Source organism: Scyliorhinus canicula, chromosome 19 (assembly GCF_902713615.1).
Source record: "Scyliorhinus canicula chromosome 19, sScyCan1.1, whole genome shotgun sequence".
Classification (NCBI taxonomy): Eukaryota; Metazoa; Chordata; class Chondrichthyes; order Carcharhiniformes; family Scyliorhinidae; genus Scyliorhinus; species Scyliorhinus canicula.
The window spans coordinates 50,269,508-50,292,116 of NC_052164.1; the positions used below are offsets into that span (position 1 = coordinate 50,269,508).

Here is a 22,609-nt window from a genome sequence, read left to right on the forward strand (position 1 = left end):
AGGCTGTTCTCCACCTGGTCTGTGCTGGGATTAGGCACCACACAAGTTTCTTCCAACATTTCTTCATCCAACCTTTAGGCATAAGCTTCAATTCCTTATTCTATGATGTACTTAACTAGTTTCTCCTTCAATGCATCTATACTAACTTCTCAGTTACTCCATAGGGTATCAATTTTCATCACACTGGGTAAAGAGGTTTCTCTTGAATTGCCAAATGGATTAATTTAAGACTATCTTCTATTTATGGCCCTAATTTTGAACTCCCACAAGTAGAAGCATATTTTTCATTCCTATACCATATCACCTTTAAGTCATCTCTTTTCTAGAGAACCCTGGCCCATTCAGTCTTGACTGGGTTAAATATTCCTTCTAAATTACAGAAAACATTGCAACTTGGCAATAGAGTTAAGGTAATGGTTATAACCTGCCCAGATCCTATTGGCTGGGTTAATTGGTTACCCTATGTATCTTGGGGACTATGAGCTCCCTCGATGAGGGGAAGGGGGCGGGGCAATCATTAACCTTTCAGCTGTATGAATAGAGCTGGCCAGTATGGTAATGGCTAGAGAGTGAACCAGTAGTGAACTATTGGTGTCGTGAAAATATTGTTGGAAATAAAGTTACTTTCTGTTTGACTCCAGAAACTCATGCTGCATTATTTGTGGCCCTCACAAAAGCAACGTTTCCTCGTTGGCCCATGTCATACTCTCATTTCCTCTGCCACTTCCATAAAATGGTCAGCATCAGTTACAAGACATCAGTCGTTGGCTGTCAGAAGCTGAGTGAGGCATTTGGCTGACAGAATGCTTTCTGCCTGAGGCACTTGGAATAAAATTCCCTGAAATACATGTTGGCTGTGTTCAATTTAAAATCCCCTGGTAACTATGGAGAGGCCCACAACTGAGTGCGAGGTTATTAATCTCCAGAGAATAATCAGATCAGTGCTGACAAAGCAATCGCATAACACTTGACTTGATCTCCATTATTGCACATCACTCTTTTTGATCACTTTATGATTAAATATTAGTCCAAACAGCAAGATGTACACATGATCTGGCCAGTGACAACATCATTCACATGATACATTCAGAGACCAGTGTCAGACTGACAGGAACTCGGTTACAGAGGCTATTCTTGTTATACATAGAGACAAAGTCACACACACATCTCTCACACACATACACAGGCATATTCACGCATATACTCACATACACAGAAACATATACACAACCAAACGCAAAGATAGTCACGCACACACACAAATACACAAGATATACTCACATACATTACAGCTCTCACACATATGCACTCACAGGGAGTGAGTAACATACTCACTCATACACAACATGTACATAGACTCACACACACCCAGAGCCAATCACACACAAAATCTTTAATACACAACTGGGAACCTTGTTTAATGTGCTGGGCCTGTGCGTTGCATTGATGCGTGTTTTGTTAATTGTCCAATAGCCCTGTGTTTTCAATATCTTCTGGGCCATTTCAGTAAGGCTCTTCCAGTTGAGTGGATGGCAGATTACCAAAGGCCTCTGTTGCCCTTTTACCCTATCACAAGTTGAGGCGATAGTATCAGGACATGTTTTAGTGACCAATGATCACGTCTTGACTGAGAGAAAAGGAATAGGTTCCAAGTTGCTTGCTTACATATTGCCCATTTTGCCTGAACTGAGAGTGGTTGTTCTGCCCACATCATGCTTGGACATGCTCCAGGCCTATTGAAACTGCCCATAAAACCGCACACTTGGTATGCCAAGATGGTCCATCCAGCCTCCAGCTGAGCTCTCCTGGCCTCATAAATGGATGTGTATTGTGACATATTGAGAATAATTGATGCAACAAGACTGGAGACTTTCTGTGACATGTGACCTCTAGTGAAAGAAGTTGCAGTTTCCAGAGGACTGTAAGTCAGTCTGAGCAGTTGGGAACGTTTCCGTTGAGAAATGAAAGAGAGCATTAAGTAGTGTTTAATCTTGTTTACATCCCAATGGGATGCCCTGTGATTGGCAATGAAGTGCAGGTCCTGTTAAATGGTGAGCACCAACAGGACAGCATACAAAATGATCAGAGGGTTAGATAGGGTGGACAGCGAGAGCCTTCTCCCGCGGATGGAGGTGGCTAGCATGAGGGGACATAGCCTTAAATTGAGGGGTAATAGATATAGGACAGAGGTCAGAGGTGGGTTTTTTACGCAAAGAGTGGTGAGGCTGTGGAATGCCCTACCTGCAACAGTAGTGAACTCGCCAACATTGAGGGCATTTAAAAGTTTATTGGATAAGCATATGGATGATAAGGGCATAGTGTAGGTTAGATGGCCTTTAGTTTTTTCCAGGTCGGTGCAACATCGAGGGCCGAAGGGCCTGTACTGCGCTGTATCGTTCTATGTTCTATGTTCTATGTTCTAAGTGGGGCTTCCGATGGACCAGTCATCCAAACATAGCTAGCCATTCTGAAATGGATAATTGTGTAGAAAAGCCCTTGGTTGAGAGACTTAAGGGAGCACTCTGAATTGAAGTCAAGCCACATAATGAATTGATGGACAATAAATGACCAAGGTCCATCTAGTTCACTTTCTATCACCCTGCTTGTATGGCACGATAATACTGAAGTTGTTGGTTAATTAGGGCAATAGATCTTTATGGATGAATCTATAACAAACCCAGACATGATGCGAGGGAACCTGAGTTGGGGAGAATTTTGGGAGCAATAGTTCAGAGTTGCTGGGTTAGACAGACTCAAATATCAATATGGAAACATGTACCTTTGAGTTTATTGAATTGAGTGTGTGGGGGGGTGGGGGGGGGGGGTCCAGCTGGCTCTGACAGTAACGTGCTCTGAGAAAGTGACGCCCTGATTGAAATGTCTCAAGGCAGTTTCCTCCAGGCACCAATCTCTGAGAGTGGGAAGGTAGAGAAGGTATTCATGAGATCACAGAGCAGTTTGTCTGGGGATGTTTCTTTTTCCTTTGCAAGGGTTTGTCAAAAGGAAATGAGGTAATTTTGAATATCCTGTGACTTCTACCTTATTGCACATGTTGAGTTTATTGTTCATCCCAAACTAAGTCAGACTGCAGAGGTTGCACCTCCACTGCAGATCATACTTTCATCTAGAGCCTTGTTAGAGTCTGCTCGAGGTGTGTTGAGACAGAGTTGGTTCCTGCCTATATTCCGTATCATCACATTTCAACATATCCATTGATATCAAACATGCGAGCTGTCAGAAGTCTACAAATGGTTTAAAATAAGTGCTTTAAATTAACTTAATGGGAATGTAAAATAATGTACATGCACAAACACATACGCATAGACAGACATGCGGACAATATGAACACACACATACCCACACCCTTGGTGCTTCTGCTCAATGTCCTTTTGATTTGGTACCCTCTGGACAAGTGGCCCATTTGGTTTCTGAAGAGCTACCTATTGGTTTTGTTCTCTTCACCTGTGTAAGACGGAGCTGTCTTTAACTCTGAGTTCAGTCCATCAGATTCTTTCTCCTGGTCAGACTTACTGAGAAAATTGTGCCTGGTATCAATCGGGTGGTATTTATAAAATCTTGCTGAGACGACGAAAATCAATGTAATCAGCCCCATGAGCAAAGAGAAGATAAAGAACTCCACTGCCTGTTCCCAGGAGAAAAAGAAAATAACACACATTAGTGACTCTTACAAACATGTGCCTTGTGCAAAATACTGTATGCTCCATTCTCCAACTCTATGATCAAACATTAGAAAGAATAATTCCTGGTGAACATTACAGAGAAATAATAGTACCGAGAGCCAAACCAAAGCTTCAAGGTTAAAAGAAGTCCCGGGTTAAAGGAATATATTTATCACATATAAAAATACCTCAGACAACTCACATTATCCCCCACTTTACAAGTAATATCTAGGATTTACCTATCAGTTCACATGCGTTGCACTCAGAGCAATAAACATCAATGTCCACTGACTGTCCGCACAGTCGAAATTCTCCCCTACCCGGGGGGTCCCGGTGTAGCGGAGTGGCGCCAACCACTCCGGCGTTGGGCCTCCCCAAAGGTGCGGAATTCTCCGCACCTTTAGGGGCTAGGCCCGCGCCGGAATGGCTCCCGCTCCGCCGACTGGCGCCAATGGCCTTTGGCGCTACGCCGGCCGGCGTTAGGGCTGGCCGAAAGGCCTTCGCTGGTCGGCGTGAGTCCGCGCATGCGCCGGAGCATCAGCGGCCGCTGACGTCACCACCAGCACATGCGTGGTGGAGGGGGGGTCTCTTCTGCCTCCGCCATGGTGGAGGCCGTGGCGGCAGCGGAAGAAAAAAAGTGCCCCCACGGCACAGGCCCGTCCGCCGATCGGTGGGCCCCGATCGCGGGCCAGGCCACCGTGGGGGCACCCCCGGGGTCCGAATGCCCCGCGTCCCCCACCCAGGATCCTGGGGACCCGCTCGCACCGCCAATCCCGCCGGCACAGAGGTGGTTTAAACCACGTCGGTAGGAGAGGCCTGACAGCGGCGGGACTTCGGCCCATCGCGGACCGTAGGTGGTCGCCATGGCGGCAGATGGGAAGATGAGACCTGCCAGACAGACAGCTTGGAAGAAGGTTGCAGCGGAGGTCAGCAATTATGGAGCCACCCAAAGAACATGGCTGCAGCGGTGTGAATGACTCAATAATCTTTAAATCAGCCAGAGTGAGTCTGAAATCATCTCTTTTTTTTTGTTTAGGGCATCACTGACAGGACCAGAATTTATTGTCCATTCTTAATTGCCCTTCATTTTCTCCAAATCAAAGGTGTAGCAATGGGCACCCACATGGGTCTGAGCTACGCTTGCCATTTTATGGGTATGTGGAACATTCCTTATTCCAGGTCTACCCGGGTCCCCTCCCACAACTCCTTTACCGTTACATTGCTGATTATTTTGGTGCCGCTTCATGCTCTCGTCTGGACCTTCAAAAATTTATCAACTTTGTTTCCAGTTTCCACCCCTCCATCACTTTCACCTGGTCCATCTCAGACACTTCCCTTCCCTTCCTTCATCCTTCTGTCTCCATTTCCGGCAATAGACTTTTTACTAATGTTCACTACAAGCCCACTGACTCCCACAGCTATCTGGACTACAGTTCTTTGCACCCTACACCCTGTAACGACTCCATCCCTTTCTCTCAGCTCCTTCGCCTCCGTCGCATTTGTTCCGATGATGCCACTTTCCAAAATGGTGCTTTGAAAATGTGTTCCTTCTTCCTTAACCGTGATTTTCCACCTACGGTTGTTGACAGGGCTCTCAACAGTGTGCGGTCCATCTCCTGCACAACTACCCTAGCCCCCTCCCCTCCCTCCCTCCCAGAACAAGGATAGAGTCCACCTCGTTCTCACATTTCACCTCACCAGCCTCCGTATGCAAAACATAATCCTCCACCATATTCGCCAACACCAGCGTGATGCCACCACGAAACATATCTTCCCTTCACTCCCTCTGTCAGAATTCCGCAGGGACCATTCCCTCTGCGATAATCTAGTCCACTCCTCCATCATACCCGACACCTCTCTCATCACCTATGGGATCTTTCCATGCAATCGCAGAAGGTGTACACCTGCCCCTTTACCTCTTTCATGCTTAACATCCCAGGCCCAAAACACACATTCCAGGTTAAGCAGCGTTTCATTTGCACCTCTTCCAATTTGGTCTACTGCATTCGCTGCTCCCAATGTGGTTTCCTCTATATCGGAGAGGCCAAACGCAGACTGGGTGATAGCTTTGCTGAGCACCTGTAGTCTGTGCGCATTCAGGACCCTGACCTTCCCATTGCTTGCCATTTTAACACAAGACCCTGCTCCCATGCCCACATGGCTATCCTTGGCCTGCTACAATGTTCCAGTGAAGCTCAACGCAAACTGGAGGAACATCATCTCATCTTCCGGTTAGGCACACTACAGCCTTCCAGTCTCAACATCGAATTCAACAACTTCAGATTATTAGCTCTACCACACCTCGACCCATTTGTTTTCAACCCATTTCATTTTAACTGTTTTTTAATATTTCTTTCTCTCTTGTCTTTCTTTATATGTATCCATCTCCCCCCCCCATCTTATCCACCGGGTGGGAGAGGTCTTTGATTATGCTGCCCGCTTTCCCCAGTCAGCGAGACGTGTAGATGGAGTAAATGGATGAGAGGCAGGTTCGTGTGATGGACTGGGCTGTGTTCACGACTCTGTGACGTTTCTCTGCTCGCCTTGTGCTTAGGGCCCAAATGCCCATTGTTTTAGTGGCCTGTCTCAGATCGGTTTGGGATTGATTCCTCTCCCCATATCACTGCACTGCAGTGGACCACATACCTGGTCAGCTATTAGTGCGCTCTCTGCGATCACCACGACGATGAGATTTCCGATGCCAATGGTAAGGAGCCAAACAGCCATCACCACAGATCTCATGGAGGAGGGAGCCTGAAACGTAAATCGACAAGTCATCTGTCACCAGTGACAATCATCCCTTTCTACAAAGTTGTAAGTTCATCTGGAGGGAAGCGAGGAACAGGAGGAGGAATTCAGCCCCTCGATCCTGCTCTGCCATTGAATCAGGTCGTGGCCAATCTACATCTCAACTCCATTTATCTACCTTTGCATCCGATCACTTCATACCAGACACAAGAAAAATCTCACTTGCAAAAGCTCCACTTGACACCCAACATCCACAGGATTTTGGAGGGGAGAGTTCCAGATCTCCACTACCCATTCTGTAAAAAATATTTCCTGATTTCACTCCTGAATGACCTTTCTCTTGTTTCAAGGTGATGTCCTCTTGTACTTGATTCACCCACCAGAGGAAATGGCTTTTCTGTACCAGCCTATCAAATTCTTTCATTTTTAACATGAGTAGGATTAGATCGAAAGGTCATCAAATAATTCCGTTTCGATAGACCGATACCACCTACTCGTCCTCATTTACCCTCATTATTTCCCCCCAGATATACACCCACTGTTCCTTGAGCCACTTTGAACTGCCCACTCCAATAGGAGTTTATGGACCACTATGAGATATTGGGCATTAAATCATTGTAGTAGCCCTATACCTGATAATTTCTTTGCTGATTGACCACAATAACTCTGCATTATAAGTGATAAGGATGACTGTACTGCAGCAAAGGAATTGGTGACATCATGGTGGGTCACAGACTTAAAGAATCACAGAACTGTTACGGCGCAGAAGGAGGTGATTCGGCCCATCATGTCTGCACTGGCCCTCCAAACGAGCATCATGGCTTAGTGTTGTACCCTTGCCTTTTCCCTGTAGGCCTGTACATTGTTTCTATTCAAATAATCATCCAATGCCCGCTTGAGAGCATGGACTGAACCTGCCTCCACCACACTTCCAGACAATGCATTCCAGACCCGAAACCACTCGTTGTGTGAAAAAAATAGTTCTCACATCATGTTTGTTTCTGTTGTAAATCACATTAAATCTGTGCTCTCTCGTTCTTGATTGGGAACATCTTCTCCCTGTCGACTCTGTCCAGTCCCCTCTTGACTTTCAGTGCCTCTATCAAATCTCCTCACCAAGGGGAACAGTTCCAACCTCTCCAGTCTATTCTCATAACTGAAGTTTCTCAACCCTGGGAACATTCTTGTAAACCTCTACGTCACTCCAATGCATTCAAATCTTTCCTACAGTGTGACGCCTAGAACTGAACACAATACTCCAGCTCACACAAATGTCAATTCCATCCTTAAACCACAATCCATACATTGGATGTATTGGATTTCTACTTCTTCTTAATTACATTAAAACTCAATTTCAATTATCAACCCAGTCAAAAGGATGGCAAGGGCAATAAATCTAAGTGATTCTTCCACTATGTGGTAATCTAACACCTCCCCCAACCTCTGGGTATATATTACTTTAATAATTCTACACTTGATGTATTTATTACTCCAATAACCCCATTATTTCAGTGTATATCACTCTAATAACCCTACCCTCAGGATGTCTATTACTCGAATAAGCTGACCCTCAGGGGTGTATATTAATCTAGTAACGCCTAACCTCTCAGTGTATATTACACTCATAGCCCCATCCTCTCAGTGTATATTACACTCATAGCCCCACCCTCTCAGTGTATATTACACTCATAGCCCCATCCTCTCAGTGTATATTACACTCATAGCCCCACCCTCTCAGTGTATATTACACTCATAGCCCCACCCTTTCAGTGTATATTACACTCATAGCCCCATCCTCTCAGTGTATATTACACTCATAGCCCCATCCTCTCAGTGTATATTACACTCATAGCCCCATCCTCTCAGTGTATATTACACTCATAGCCCCATCCTCTCAGTGTATATTACACTCATAGCCCCACCCTCTCAGTGTATATTACACTCATAGCCCCATCCTCTCAGTGTATATTACACTCATAGCCCCATCCTCTCAGTGTATATTACACTCATAGCCCCACCCTCTCAGTGTATATTACACTCATAGCCCCATCCTCTCAGTGTATATTACACTCATAGCCCCACCCTCTCAGTGTATATTACACTCATAGCCACATCCTCTGTGTATATTACACTCATAGCCCCATCCTCTGTGTGTATATTACACTCATAGCCCCATCCTCTCAGTGTATATTACACTCATAGCCCCACCCTCTCAGTGTATATTACACTCATAGCCCCATCCTCTCAGTGTATATGACCCTAAGAACCCCACCCTCTTAGTGTGTATTAATCTAATAACCACACCCTCAGGGTGTATATTATTCTAATAACTCCAAACAGAGGGTGTATATTATGCTAATGACCAACGCCCTCAGGCTGTATATTACTCTAACAACCCTACCCATTCAGTGTATATTACCCTACATACCCCGCTCTGAAGGTGTATTACTCTAATTACCCCAACCTCAGGATATATATTCCTCTAATAGCCCCACCATCCCAGTATATATTACTCTAATAAACCTCACCCTGGCGGCCATATCATTCTAATAACCTCACACTCTCAGTGTACATTACTCTGATAACCCCGCCCTCTCACTGTATATTACTCTAATAACCCTACCCGCTCAGTGTATATTACTCTGATAACCCCGCCCTCTCACTGTATATTACTCTAATAACCCTACCCGCTCAGTGTATATTACTCTAATAACCCTGCCCTCTCAGTGTATATTACTCGCATAACCCCACCCTCTCAGTGTATATTACTCTAATAACCCTGCCCTCTCAGTGTATATTACTCGCATAACCCCACCCTCTCAGTGTATATTACTCTAATAACCCTGCCCTCTCAGTGTATATTACACTAATAACCCCACCCTCTCACTGTATATTACTCTAATAACCTCACACACTCAGTGTATATTACTCGCATAACCCCACCCTCTCAGTGTATATTACTCTGATAACCCCGCCCTCTCACTGTATATTACTCTAATAACCTCACACTCTCAGTGTATATTACTCGCATAACCCCACCCTCTCAGTGTATATTACTCTGATAACCCCGCCCTCTCACTGTATATTACTCTAATAAACCTGCCCGCTCAGTGTATATCACTCAAATAACCCCACCCTCTCACTGTATATTACTCTAATAACACTGCCCTCTCAGTGTATATTACACTAATAACCCTGCCCTCTCACTGTATATTACTCTAATAACCTCACACTCTCAGTGTATATTACTCTGATAACCCCGCCCTCTCACTGTATATTACTCTAATAAACCTGCCCGCTCAGTGTATATCACTCAAATAACCCCACCCTCTCACTGTATATTACTCTAATAACACTGCCCTCTCAGTGTATATTACTCTAATAACCCCACCCTCTCAGTGTATATTACTCTAATACCCCCTCCCTCTCAGTGTATATTACTCTAATAACCCCTCCATCTCAGTGTATATTACTCGAATAACCCCTCCCTCTCAGTGTATATTACTCTAATAACCCCGCCCTCTCAGTGTATATTACTCTAATAACCCTGCCCTCTCAGTGTATATTACTCTAATAACCCCTCCCTCTCAGTCTATATTACTCTAATAACCCCTCCCTCTCAGTGTATATTACCCTAATAACCCCACCCTCACAGGGTATATTACTCTAATAATCCTGCCCTCTCAGTGTATATTACTCTAATAACCCTGCCCTCTCAGTGTATATTACTCTAATAACCCCACATTCACAGGGTATATTACTCTAATAGCCCTGCCCTCTCAGTGTATATTACTCGCATAACCCCACCCTCTCAGTGTATATTACTCTAATAACCCTGCCCTCTCAGTGTATATTACTCTAATAACCCTGCCCTCACAGTGTGTATTACTCTAATAACCCCACCCACTCAGTGTATATTAGTCTAATAACCCCACCCTCTCAGTGTGTATTACTCTAATAACCCTGCCCTCTCAGTGTATATTACTCTAATAACCCTGCCCTCTCAGTGTATATTACTCTAATAACCCCGCCCTCTCAGTGTATATTACTCTAATAACCCTGCCCTCTCAGTGTATATTACTCTAATAACCTCACCCTCTCAGTGTATATTACTCTAATAACCCCACCCTCTCACTGTATATTACTCTAATAACCCTACCTGCTCAGTGTATATTACTCTAATAACCCTGCCCTCTCAGTGTATATTACTCTAATAACCCTACCTGCTCAGTGTATATTACTCTAATAACCCCGCCCTCTCACTGTATATTACTCTAATAAACCTGCCCGCTCAGTGTATGTCACTCAAATAACCCCACCCTCTCACTGTATATTACTCTAATAACACTGCCCTCTCAGTGTATATTACTCTAATAACCCCTCCCTCTCAGTGTATATTACTCTAATAACCCCTCCCTCTCAGTGTATATTACTCTAATAACCCCTCCATCTCAGTGTATATTACTCGAATAACCCCTCCCTCTCAGTGTATATTACTCTAATAACCCCGCCCTCTCAGTGTATATTACTCTAATAACCCTGCCCTCTCAGTGTATATTACTCTAATAACCCCTCCCTCTCAGTCTATATTACTCTAATAACCCCTCCCTCTCAGTGTATATTACCCTAATAACCCCACCCTCACAGGGTATATTACTCTAATAATCCTGCCCTCTCAGTGTATATTACTCTAATAACCCTGCCCTCTCAGTGTATATTACTCTAATAACCCCACATTCACAGGGTATATTACTCTAATAACCCTGCCCTCTCAGTGTATATTACTCGCATAACCCCACCCTCTCAGTGTATATTACTCTAATAACCCTGCCCTCTCAGTGTATATTACTCTAATAACCCTGCCCTCACAGTGTATATTACTCGCATAGCCCCACCCTCTCAGTGTATATTACTCTAATAACCCTGCCCTCTCAGTGTGTATTACTCGCATAACCCCACCCTCTCAGTGTATATTACTCTAATAATCCCACCCTCTCAGTGTATATTACCCTAATAACTCCACCCTCTCAGTGTATATTACTAATAACCACAGCCTCTCAGTGTATATTACTCTAATAACCCCACCCACTCAGTGTATATTACTCTAATAACCCCACCCTCTCAGTGTATATTACTCTAATAACCTTGCCCTCTCAGTGTATATTACTCTAATAACCCTGCCCTCTCAGTGTATATTACTCTAATCTCCCCTCCCTCTCAGTGAATATTACTCTAATAACCCTGCCCTCTCAGTGTATATTAGTCTAATAGCCCTGCCCTCTCAGTGTATATTAGTCTAATAACCCCACCCACTCAGTGTATATTACTCTAATAACCCCACCCTCTCAGTGTATATTACTCTAATAACCTTGCCCTCTCAGTGTATATTACTCTAATAACCCCACCCTTTCAGTGTATATTAGTCTAATAACCCCACCCTCTCAGTGTGTATTACTCTAATAACCCTGCCCTCTCAGTGTATGTTACTCTAATAACCCCACGCTCTCAGTGTATATTACTCTAATAACCCCGCCCTCTGTGTATATTATTCTAATAACCCTGTCCTCTCAGTGTATATTACTCTAATAACCCCACCCTCCCAGTGTATATTACTGATAACCCTGCCCTCTCAGTGTATATTACTCTAATAACACTGCCCTCTCAGTGTATATTACTCTAATAACCCTGCCCTCTCAGTGTATATTACTCTAATAACCCCACCCTCTCAGTGTATATTACTCTAATAACCCTGCCCTCTCAGTGTATATTACTCTAATAACCCCACCCTCTCAGTGTATATTACTCTAATAACCCTGCCCTCTCAGTGTATATTACTCTAATAACCCCACCCTCTCAGTGTATATTACTCTAATAACCCTGCCTCTCAGTGTATATTACTCTAATAACCCCACCCTCTCAGTGTGTATTACTCTAATAACCCTGCCCTCTCAGTATATGTTACTCTAATAACCCCACGCTCTCAGTGTATATTACTCTAATAACCCCGCCCTCTGTGTATATTATTCTAATAACCCTGTCCTCTCAGTGTATATTACTCTAATAACCCCACCCTCTCAGTGTATATTACTCTAATAACCCTGCCCTCTCAGTGTATATTACTCTAATAACCCCACCCTCTCAGTGTATATTACTCTAATAACTCTGCCCTCTCAGTGTATATTACTCTAATAACCTCACCCTCTCAGTGTATATTACTCTAATAACCCCACCCTCTCACTGTATATTACTCTAATAACCCTACCTGCTCAGTGTATATTACTCTAATAACCCTGCCCTCTCAGTGTATATTACTCTAATAACCCTACCTGCTCAGTGTATATTACTCTAATAACCCTGCCCTCTCAGTGTATATTACTCTAATAACCCTGCCCTCTCAGTGTATATTACTCTAATAACCCTGCCCTCTCAGTGTGTATTACTCTAATAACCTCACCCTCTCAGTGTATATTACTCTAATAACCCCTCCCTCTCAGTGTATATTACTCTAATAACCCTGCCCTCTCAGTGTATATTACTCTAATAACCCTGCCCTCTCAGTGTGTATTACTCTAATAACCTCACCCTCTCAGTGTATATTACTCTAATAACCCTGCCCTCTCAGTGTATATTACTCTAATAACCTCACCCTCTCAGTGTATATTACTCTAATAACCCCACCCTCTCAGTGTATATTACTCTAATAACTCTGCCCTCTCAGTGTATATTACTCTAATAACCTCACCCTCTCAGTGTATATTACTCTAATAACCTCACCCTCTCAGTGTATATTACTCTAATAACCCCACCCTCTCTGTGTATATTACTCATAAACCCCACCGTCTCAATGTATTTTACTCTAATAAGAACATTCCAGAGACTCTCAACATTCTGGGAGAAAAAAAATTCTCCTCATCTCCATCTTAAATGGGTGACTCTCTTATTTTTAAACAGTGACCCCTAGTTCCAGATTCCCTGAGAAAGGGAAACATCCCCTCACATCCACGATGTCGATGCCCCTTAAGGTTTGATGAAGTTGGCAATTACTCTTCTGAATCTAGTCGATACAACCAAATCGCTCCAACCTTTCCTCATCAAACAGCTTGCTTATTCTTGGTATTAGTGTAGTACTCCTTCTCTGAACTGTTTCTAACACATTTACATCTTTCATTAGTTAAGGAGACTGGTACTTTAAAAAAATTAATTCAGGGAATGTGGGCGTTGCTGGCTGGGACAGCGTGTATTACCCATCCGTGATTGCCCTTGAACTGAGTGGTTTCCTAGGCTACTCAGTTGACATTTAAGAGTCAGCTACATCATTGCTGTGGGTCTGGAGTTACATGTCAGTCAGACCAGTGTTAGGATACAGGACCAGACCACAGCTTTTCATAGGATACCGGATGGGTAACTCCAAACAATTTTTAATTTGTAAAACTGTGAGGAAAGGGTGCTTCACCCCAGGAGTGATGACTTTGGCCAATGGGTATATAATAAAATGTCTCCAGTGCAAAAGGAGGCTTTTCGGCCCATCAAGTCTGCATGGACATTCTGAAAGAGCACCCTACCCACCCCTACCCTGTCACTGTAACCCTGTAGTGCCACCTAACCTTTAACTCTGAGGAGCATTTTAGCAACCGCCTAACTTGCACATCTTTAGGCTGTGGGAGGAAACTAGAGAACCCAAAGGAAACCTACGGGGACATGGGGAGAACATGCAAACTCTACACAGTCACCCAAGGCTAGAATTAAACCCAGGTCCCTGGCGCTGTGAGGCAGCAGTGCTAAACACTGGGTGTCTTTTAGGTTAAAACAAACTTTAGTTTAAACACAGAATTAACCACATTAACATCAAAGAAATACTTTTACAATTAACAGTTAAACAGTTATTAAATAAAGGGAAACTTTTTGGACTGGATTCTTCATTGGCGAGGTCCTCAATCCCACCGGCAGCGCACTCGCGCTTGCAGATTTCCTGATGGCGTGGGTGTGCCCACAATGGGAAACCCCATTGGCTGGCTGCTGGGATGGAGGATCCCGCTGACACCGGGGTAATGCTGCACAAGAAAATGGGTGTGGTGGAATGGAGAATCTCGCTCTTTTATTCCCTATCTATACCTGCCACTAATTCTAATTAAGCAATCCAATACAGTTCAAACGCCACTTATGAATAAAGTTAACAAAACATGTAATTTGCTTCTGTGTGCAAACCGTTGAAGAGAGAGACCCTTTCAGGAACAACCTGAAAATCCTTCTGTCTTGTCAGAACCTTCTGCTCATCCTAACAGCATTTGGCAAAACTGCAAACGACAGACAGACCTGGCTCCTCTTTAATAGCATAGTGATGTTAGCAATGTTAATGCCACAAATATGAAATATAGTGAAGGATTCTCTGGTTCCCCAAGCCACGTGTTTCTCAGCGGCACGCCATTCACTGATGGCAGAATTCTCTCGTCCTGACGTTTGTCGATAGGATTTTTCATTGAAGCCACACCACTCCCGGGTGGAAGTGTGTTGCCAGCATATAATAATTGTGCATCCATTAATTACATCACCTGCATCCCACTAAGATGCCCCACCACCTGCTTAGCTAGGACTAAATACAATCACTAATAAATTATCTACTCTCCAGGGAATCTCTAGCAATCAAAACAATATTGCATTAGTCATCTCTTTGTAAATAAGTAAATGGTTAATATCAATAAATACCTCACCTTTTATGACACTTTAATTCCAGTTTTAGTAGACATGCTGCCCACATGTATTTTAAACCCAGGTTTTTTTAATAGCATAGTGATGTTAGCAATGTTAATGCCACAAATATGAAATATAGTGAAGGATTCTCCGGTTCCCCAAGCCACGTGTTTCTCAGCGGCATGCCATTCACTGATGGCAGGATTCTCTCTTCCTGACGTTTGTCGATAGGATTTTTCATTGAAGCCACACCACTCCCGGGTGGAAGTGTGTTGCCAGCATATAATAATTTGTGCATTCATCACACCATGCAGATTTCCTTCCCTAAAGGATGTTAGTGAACCAGGTGGGTTTTTATGACAATCAATTCATGATCATAATTAGACTTTAATTCCATATTTTTATTGAATTCAAATTTTTGCCATGGTAGGATTTGAACCCAGGTCCCAGGGAATTCCCCTTGGTCTCTGGATTACTAGTTCAGTGACAACACCACTAACCCACCACCGTCCCTACTGTACACTACATTCCAGATGTGGGGCGAAATTCTCTGCAGACCGTCGTAACGCCGATTTCCGGCGAGCAAAATTGGTGTAGATGACTCCGGCGTGGGGGCCTTCTTTTAGGCGGCTATTCTCCGTTCCCGGAGGGGCCAGCAGCGGACTGACGCGATACGCGTCAGTTTCACCAGCTGTGGAAGTGGTGAGACCCGGCGTTTTTTGGGGGGGGGGGGGGAGGAGGAGAGAGACTGACCCGGCGTTTGGGGGGGGGGAGGAGGAGAGAGACAGACCGGCATTTTGGGGGGGGGGGGGGGGGAGAGAGAGAGACAGACCGGCATTGGGGGGGGGGGGGAGGAGGAGAGAGACAGACCGGCATTTTGGGGGGGGGGGGGGGGGAGAGAGAGACAGACCGGCATTGGGGGGGGGGAGGAGGAGAGAGACAGACCGGCATTTTGGGGGGGGGGGGGGAGAGAGAGAGACAGACCGGCATTGGGGGGGGGGAGGAGGAGGAGAGAGACAGACCGGCAGTTTGGGGGGGGGGGGGGAGAGAGAGAGACAGACCGGCATTGGGGGGGAGGAGGAGGAGAGAGACAGACCGGCATTGGGGGGGGGGGGGGGAGGAGGAGAGAGACAGACCCGGCGTTGGGGGGTTTGCAGCGTTGAGTTGAGAGGAGGGGGGGGGTTTGCGGCGTGGCGTTGAGTTGGGGGGGGGTTTGCGGCGTTGAGTTGAGAGAGGGGGGCGGCGTTGGAGGGGGGGGCGGCGTTGGAGGGGGGTAGGGGTGGTGAAGGGGGTAGGGGTGGTGAGGGGGGGGTTGGGTTAGGGGCAGCGGCGTGCAGAGGAGGGGGGCGACGGATGCCCGGGGCCAACGCACCGTCGCCCCCCCCTCTGCACGCAGCTGCCTCTACCCCAACCCCCTCCCCTCACCACCCCTACCCCCTTCACCACCCATACCCCCCTCCAACGCCGCACCCCCCCCCACTAACGCCGCACACCCCCCCCCCACTAACGGAGGAAGGAAGGGGGGAGGAGGAAGGAAGGGGGGAGGAGGAAGGGGGGGGGGAGGAAGGAAGGGGGGAGGAGGAAGGAAGGGGGGGAGGAGGAAGGAAGGGTGGGAGGAGGAAGGAGGGGGGAGGAGGAAGGAAGGGGGGAGGAGGAGAGAAGGGGGGTGTGGGTACCGGCCTTCAGAGGGAGGGGGGGGTGTGGGTACCAGCCTTCAGAGGGAGGGGGACGGGGTGTGGGTACCGGCGTTGAGGGGAGGGACCCGGCGTTGAGAGGGGGGGGACCCGGCGTTGAGAGGGGGGGGTTGCGGCGATGAGGGGGGGTTGCGGCGTTGAGGGGTGGGGGGTGCGGCGTTGCGAGAGATGGGGGGGTGGCGGTTGGAGGGGGGTAGGGGTAGTGGGGAGGGGGTAGGGGTGGTGGGGAGGGGGGTAGGGGTGGTGGGGAGGGGTAGGGGTGGTGGGGAGGGGGGTAGGGGTGGTGGGGAGGGGGGTAGGGGCGTTGGAGGGAGGTAGGGGTAGTGAGGGGGGGGTGGTTGGGGTAGGGGGCAGCGGCGTACAGAGGGGGGGGGCGACGGTGCGTTGGCCCCGGGCATCCGTCGCCCCCCCTCTCTGCACGCCGCAACCCACCCCCGATGCCGCAACCCCCCCCGATGCCGCAACCCCCCCCGATGCCGCAACCCCCCCGATGCCGCAACCCCCCCCGATGCCGCAACCCCCCCGATGCTGCAACCCCCCCCCCCCCCGATCTGCCGCAACCCCCCCCGATGCCGCAACCCCCCCGATGCCGCAACCCCCCCCCCCCCCCCACCGATGCCGCAACCCCCCCCCCTCCCCCCCGACACTGAACGGCGTCAACCATCATCAATGGTTGACGCCGTTTTAAAGCTACTGTGATTTTCGCCGACGTGACCCGTGGCCACGTCGGCGGGACTTCGGCCCATCCGGGCCGGAGATTTGTGGAAACAAAAATATAATGAAATCCCGCCGGCGCCAGCTGTTTTCAGAGGCTGCCGGCGGGATTTGCACAGCGCCGGTTTTTGGCCGGTCAGAGAATTAAAAACCCTGCGGGAGCGGATTAACGCAGCTGCTGGCCGATTCTCCGACCCTGCGTGGGGTCGGAGAATTTCGCCCGTGGTCTCAGCAATGCCCTATACAACTGAAGTATCATCTCCCTGCTTTTGCAAATAATTCCTGTCACAATAAACAATAACATTCTATGAGCTTTTCTAGTCAATTCCTGAGCCTGTATACTAGTCTTTTGTGATTCATTCACTGGGGCACTCAGATCCCTCTTTATCTCAAAGCTCTGCAATCTCTCACCATTTGGATAATATGCTTCTTTTTTACTCTTCCCGTCAAAATTTCACATTTGTCCAAATTATTCTCCATTTGCCGGATTTTGCCCACTCACTTAACCTCTCTATGTCCCATTTTACCCTCCTTATGTTCCCTTGGCACTTTACTTTCCTACCTATCTTTGTGTCGTCAGCACATTTAGCAACCTTACTTTCAGTCTCTTCCTCCAAGTCATTTATATAAATTGTAAAAAGTTGAGGCCCAACACTGATCCCTGTGGCACATCATTTGCCACATCCTGTCAATCAGAAAAAGACCCATTTATGTTAAATTTCTGTTTCTTGTGGCGAGCCAATCTTCTATACATGCCAATATTTTACCCCATACACTATGAGCTTTTATTTTCTGTAATAACCTTTGAGGTGGTACCTTGTCAAATGCATTCTGGATATCTAAGTTTGATACATCCACCAGTTCCCCTTTATCCACAGCACATGCAACACCAATATATTGGTTATGTATTGTTTGAGTATCGATGTATTTAAATCCTACCAACATTTCAGCTGTTCTAAAAAGGGTTTTGACTTATGGAGGGGGGTTCACAACATGGTTGTCAGACTGTTAGTTGGTCTGCAAATTCTTTCCCTACTTTAAACTATTCTTCAAGAGAAGAATATGAAGAAATGACTGCTCTCTTGCACGTTACCCAACTAACTCTGTCAAAAAGGCTAATTTTCTTGTGTTGCTATCACTGAGAGAACAGGCAATGTGTATGAAAGAGGAGGTTGCTCAAGTGTTTTGGCTGGATCTAACCTGAGGTTTGCAACTTATTAGGCAAATGCAGCTCGCTAATGTTACTCCTTACATTTCCCCGTGGATATTGCCTGAGGTAATTGGAAATGTCTGTTTTCACCTCAAACTAGTGGAAAGTACTTTAATTGTGAAAATATAAACAGATTGAAAATATAAACAGATTGAAAATGACTTTCAAAGTTTCAGAACATAACATGGTTTCCCACTCGACCTGAAATAAACCGAGCTCTACGCCACACATCCCTGCAGCAGACTCTAATAACTTCTGGAATATGGGAATATCTATCTTTTTTTAATGAATTAAAACGTATTTCTCTCCAATCCCAGACCTTAACCCTAACACTAACTACACATGCAGTGATGGAATTGCTCAAAAATCCTGAGAACATTCCTCTTATCTCAAAAAAGGGAGTTACAATCAACCTTGACTCTCAGAAACCAGCTGCTTATTGCAATCTCTCCCACCTCCCACTAATCGCTGTTCCAGCTGTTCCATGTCCGCTGAAATAAAATCACATTTTTCCCTCTCTTTAGTTGTGAAGAAGGATCACGCAGACTTCAAATATTAACTCTTGTTTTCCCTGCCTATGGATGCTTCTAGACCTGCTGCGTTTTTTGAGCTTTCTTTGGTTCTGCTTATTTTAAAAGTCTTTTTGCCTCAGGTTTATATGCAAACACCAGTGGGAGAAAGTCTTGATTAATTGGGGCAGCCAGGCTTCAGTTCAGGCCTCCAGCCAATCTGGTTAGGACAATATCATGACCCATCCTACCACTTAACTGGCTGACTCAATTCCAAAGTCAAAAGTGGATTATTCTTCTGAAATGCCATTGATCTGGCATAATTATAACATTGTTTCACTCTGCTGATGGAGACCAAGGTTACAGAACAAGGTGGGCAAATGGAATCAAGATAGAGATCAGCTGTGATCTAATGAATGGTGGAACAGCTTCCTGCCGTTCCTGTGTCTGGGAAGAAATGGCAGCACGGTGGTACAGTGGCTAGCACTGCTGCTTCACAGCGCCAGGAACACAGGTTCAATTCCGGCCCTGGGTGACTGCCTATGTGGAGTTTGCACATTCTCCCCGCACTTGTGTGGGTGATTCCGGTTTCCTCTCACAGTCCAAAGATGCGCAGGTAGGTGGATTGGCCATGATAAATTGCTCCTTGGTGTCCAGGAATGTGCAGGTGGGATTAAGGATATAGGGTGGGGTGGGCAGCGGAGAGGATCTGGGTAGTGTGCTCTTTCAGAGGGTCAGTGCGGACTTGATGGGCTTGATGGACATCTTCTACTTTGTAGGGATTCTATGAAAATCTGGAGGTTCCAAATTCTTCATGGCAATAGAAGAACTTTCAACGCAAGATTAAAATAATGGGAATATTCTCGCTTCTTGTCTTATTTATTTAATAATTGACTACTTTGGCTGACCTATATGATCAAAATCAAGGTATATTGCATCATTGTAAATGATATCTTTTGGTCTTGTCATTACCTGAGTGTAAGCCAGGTGTAGTCCAGTCACTGAAAACAGTATCTCAGACACTGAGATTATGATGTACTGAGGAATCTGCCATAGCACAGAGACAGTCTTTGGCCAATGGTCAATGTTCAGTTGCATAGTGATCTGTCAAGGAGAAAATTCATTACTCCGAGAACACAAATACATGAAAATTACTGAGAACAGAGAAAAGCCACCAATGCTAACACTTAGCTCAGGGGCATCTAGGAATGGGCAACAAATGCTGCCTTTACCAATTACGCCCACATCCCACGGGAGATGTAAAAAAAGATACACCTATGTAGGGTGACCATATTTTCATGGACCAGTTGGGAATAATGATCTGGTTCTGTGCTTTAACTCTAACCTAATTCAATGTGGTTTCTTTGAGCTTTTACTGAGAAGACCAAAGTCATCATTTCCAGCCACCACCCACTTTAATCCCTTACCATGGACTCCATACTTCACACCCACTCAGACTGTGCAACAAGATGTCTCCTTTGACCTTGATTTGAGTTTTGAACAAGGTGGAGCCAGTGCAGTCTTCACCCCCCACCCCCCATCCCACCCTAGTCAGTGACTATCATTATGCCACTCAAAATACAATTCTTGTTGACAGTCAGGAATTTCACAAATTCGGAAGAAATTCAGGAAAATAAATTCAATTTATGTGAATGTTATCATTCGGAACCCTAAAATGCCACTCTACACAAATCCAATGCAAGTCTTCCTCAACTTCCATATTCTGATCGGGATAATTCCATATCTGCACCTTGTAAAACAGAAGTATTGCTGAAAAAAGAGACATGCTGCTGAAGCTTTTGTTCTTGCACTCATCAGGACAAGTGCGAGAATTCCAAATTTTGAACAATCACAACTTATGCACCAGGAGAAAATGTGCTGATTGGTTGGCAAGTTGACTCTGAGGGCGGCATGGTGGCACAGTGGTTAGCATTACTGCCTCACAGCGCCAGAGACCCGGGTTCGATTCTGACTTGAGTGACTGTCTGTATGGAGTTTGCACATTCTCCCTGTGTCTGCGTGGCTTTCCTCTGGGCGCTTTGGTTTTCTTCCACAGTCCAAAGATGTACAGGTTAGGTAGATTGACCATGGTAAATTTTCACTTACTGTTCAAAGGTTAGGTGGGGTTACGGGGGAGTGGGCCTGGGTAGGGTAGTTTTTCAGAGAGTTGGTGTGGACTCAATGGACCAAATGGCCTCCTTCTGCACTGTAAGGTGTCTATGATTCTATGATTAGCTACAGTATTGCCACGGAGAAAGCAATGAGAAAAGATGTGCTCAGAGGTGAGAGTGCACTTGACTGAGTCAAGTTAACATATAACACGGAAAAGGACAGAAGGTGGAAGTTCACAGAATTTTAACTAGTGTAGCCATCTGAGATGGCCACCTGCAAAGGACCATGGGAATTGTGGCCAACCCAGGACTCGACAGATACAGAGCTTCTGTGTATCTGAAACGCAGGCAGCTAGACGTGGTCGAAACCCCCGTTCGTTTTCATTCTAATGGCCCATTTCCCCGGAACAATAGGACTCCAATCAAGAAACCGATACAGCCACAGACTGATCGGCGCCACTCCCTTTACTCAGAGAGCCCAATCGCCAAGGTCAATGACCACTAAGGACCTGCCCAGCCACCAAGGCACCCGCCCCTTTATTGGCCAAAATCGAAGGCAGTGATCAAAGCCTGTTGAATTATTGGGTCCAAGATTAAGGACCACCCCAAAGAGCGTGAAACTCAGAAAGATAAAAAGGGACACAGCCATGTGTTCAGTCTCTTTTGGACCCAGCCTGTGCCAGCCTCCTTTGAATCCAGCCTGTGCCAGCCCAACTGCAGCATAACGACCAGACAGCCAGCCAAGTTCAAGACCAACGATCGCTACCTGATTGATGAGCCCAGCAGAGACAGAGCCACTTCTTCAAACCAGCTACGTGATCAAGATAAAGGCCTTGCACAATGCTGGTCGCCTGAAGTTAAGTATAGGTTATTGTAGTTGATAGGTGTAGTTAACTTGTAGTATATTGTGCTTGCATGTCGAAGTAACCCTTGTGTGTAAATAAACCATCTTTGAACTTGAACTGACTAACTGGTTGTGTGGTCATTTGACCAATATATGGGCAAGCCTTGTGGTTCAGTAAGAGAAATAGAAACACCCACAGTATTGGCGACGCTGTTGGGACATAGCATCATATCATAAAAAGAGCCTCAGCATCATATTAGCGACTCTAAAGTGCAACACTAGCATTACGCACGAACAGAAATTTAAAAATAGCAGATAGAACATAGAACAGTACAGCACAGAACAGGCCCTTCGGCCCTCGATGTTGTGCCGAGCAATGATCACCCTACTTAAACCCACGTAACCCGTATA

The 22,609-nt window shown here is 45.9% G+C and overlaps 1 protein-coding gene across 2 annotated transcripts in view; it reads right to left on the reverse strand.

The window, feature by feature from the left end:
• Positions 1–2,815: 2,815 nt before the first annotated feature.
• LOC119954225 (solute carrier family 15 member 2-like) overlaps positions 2,816–22,609 on the reverse strand; it is a 201,950-nt gene continuing 182,156 nt past the window's right edge. For both annotated transcript variants that reach the window (XM_038779284.1, XM_038779285.1), the window contains exons 20-22: positions 20,216–20,347; positions 6,327–6,434; positions 2,816–3,643 (exon numbers count right to left, since the gene is read on the reverse strand). In XM_038779284.1, the coding sequence (XP_038635212.1) occupies positions 3,437–3,643; positions 6,327–6,434; positions 20,216–20,347 (447 nt within the window). In that variant the 3' untranslated portion in view covers positions 2,816–3,436. The remainder of the gene's footprint in view (positions 3,644–6,326; positions 6,435–20,215; positions 20,348–22,609) is intronic.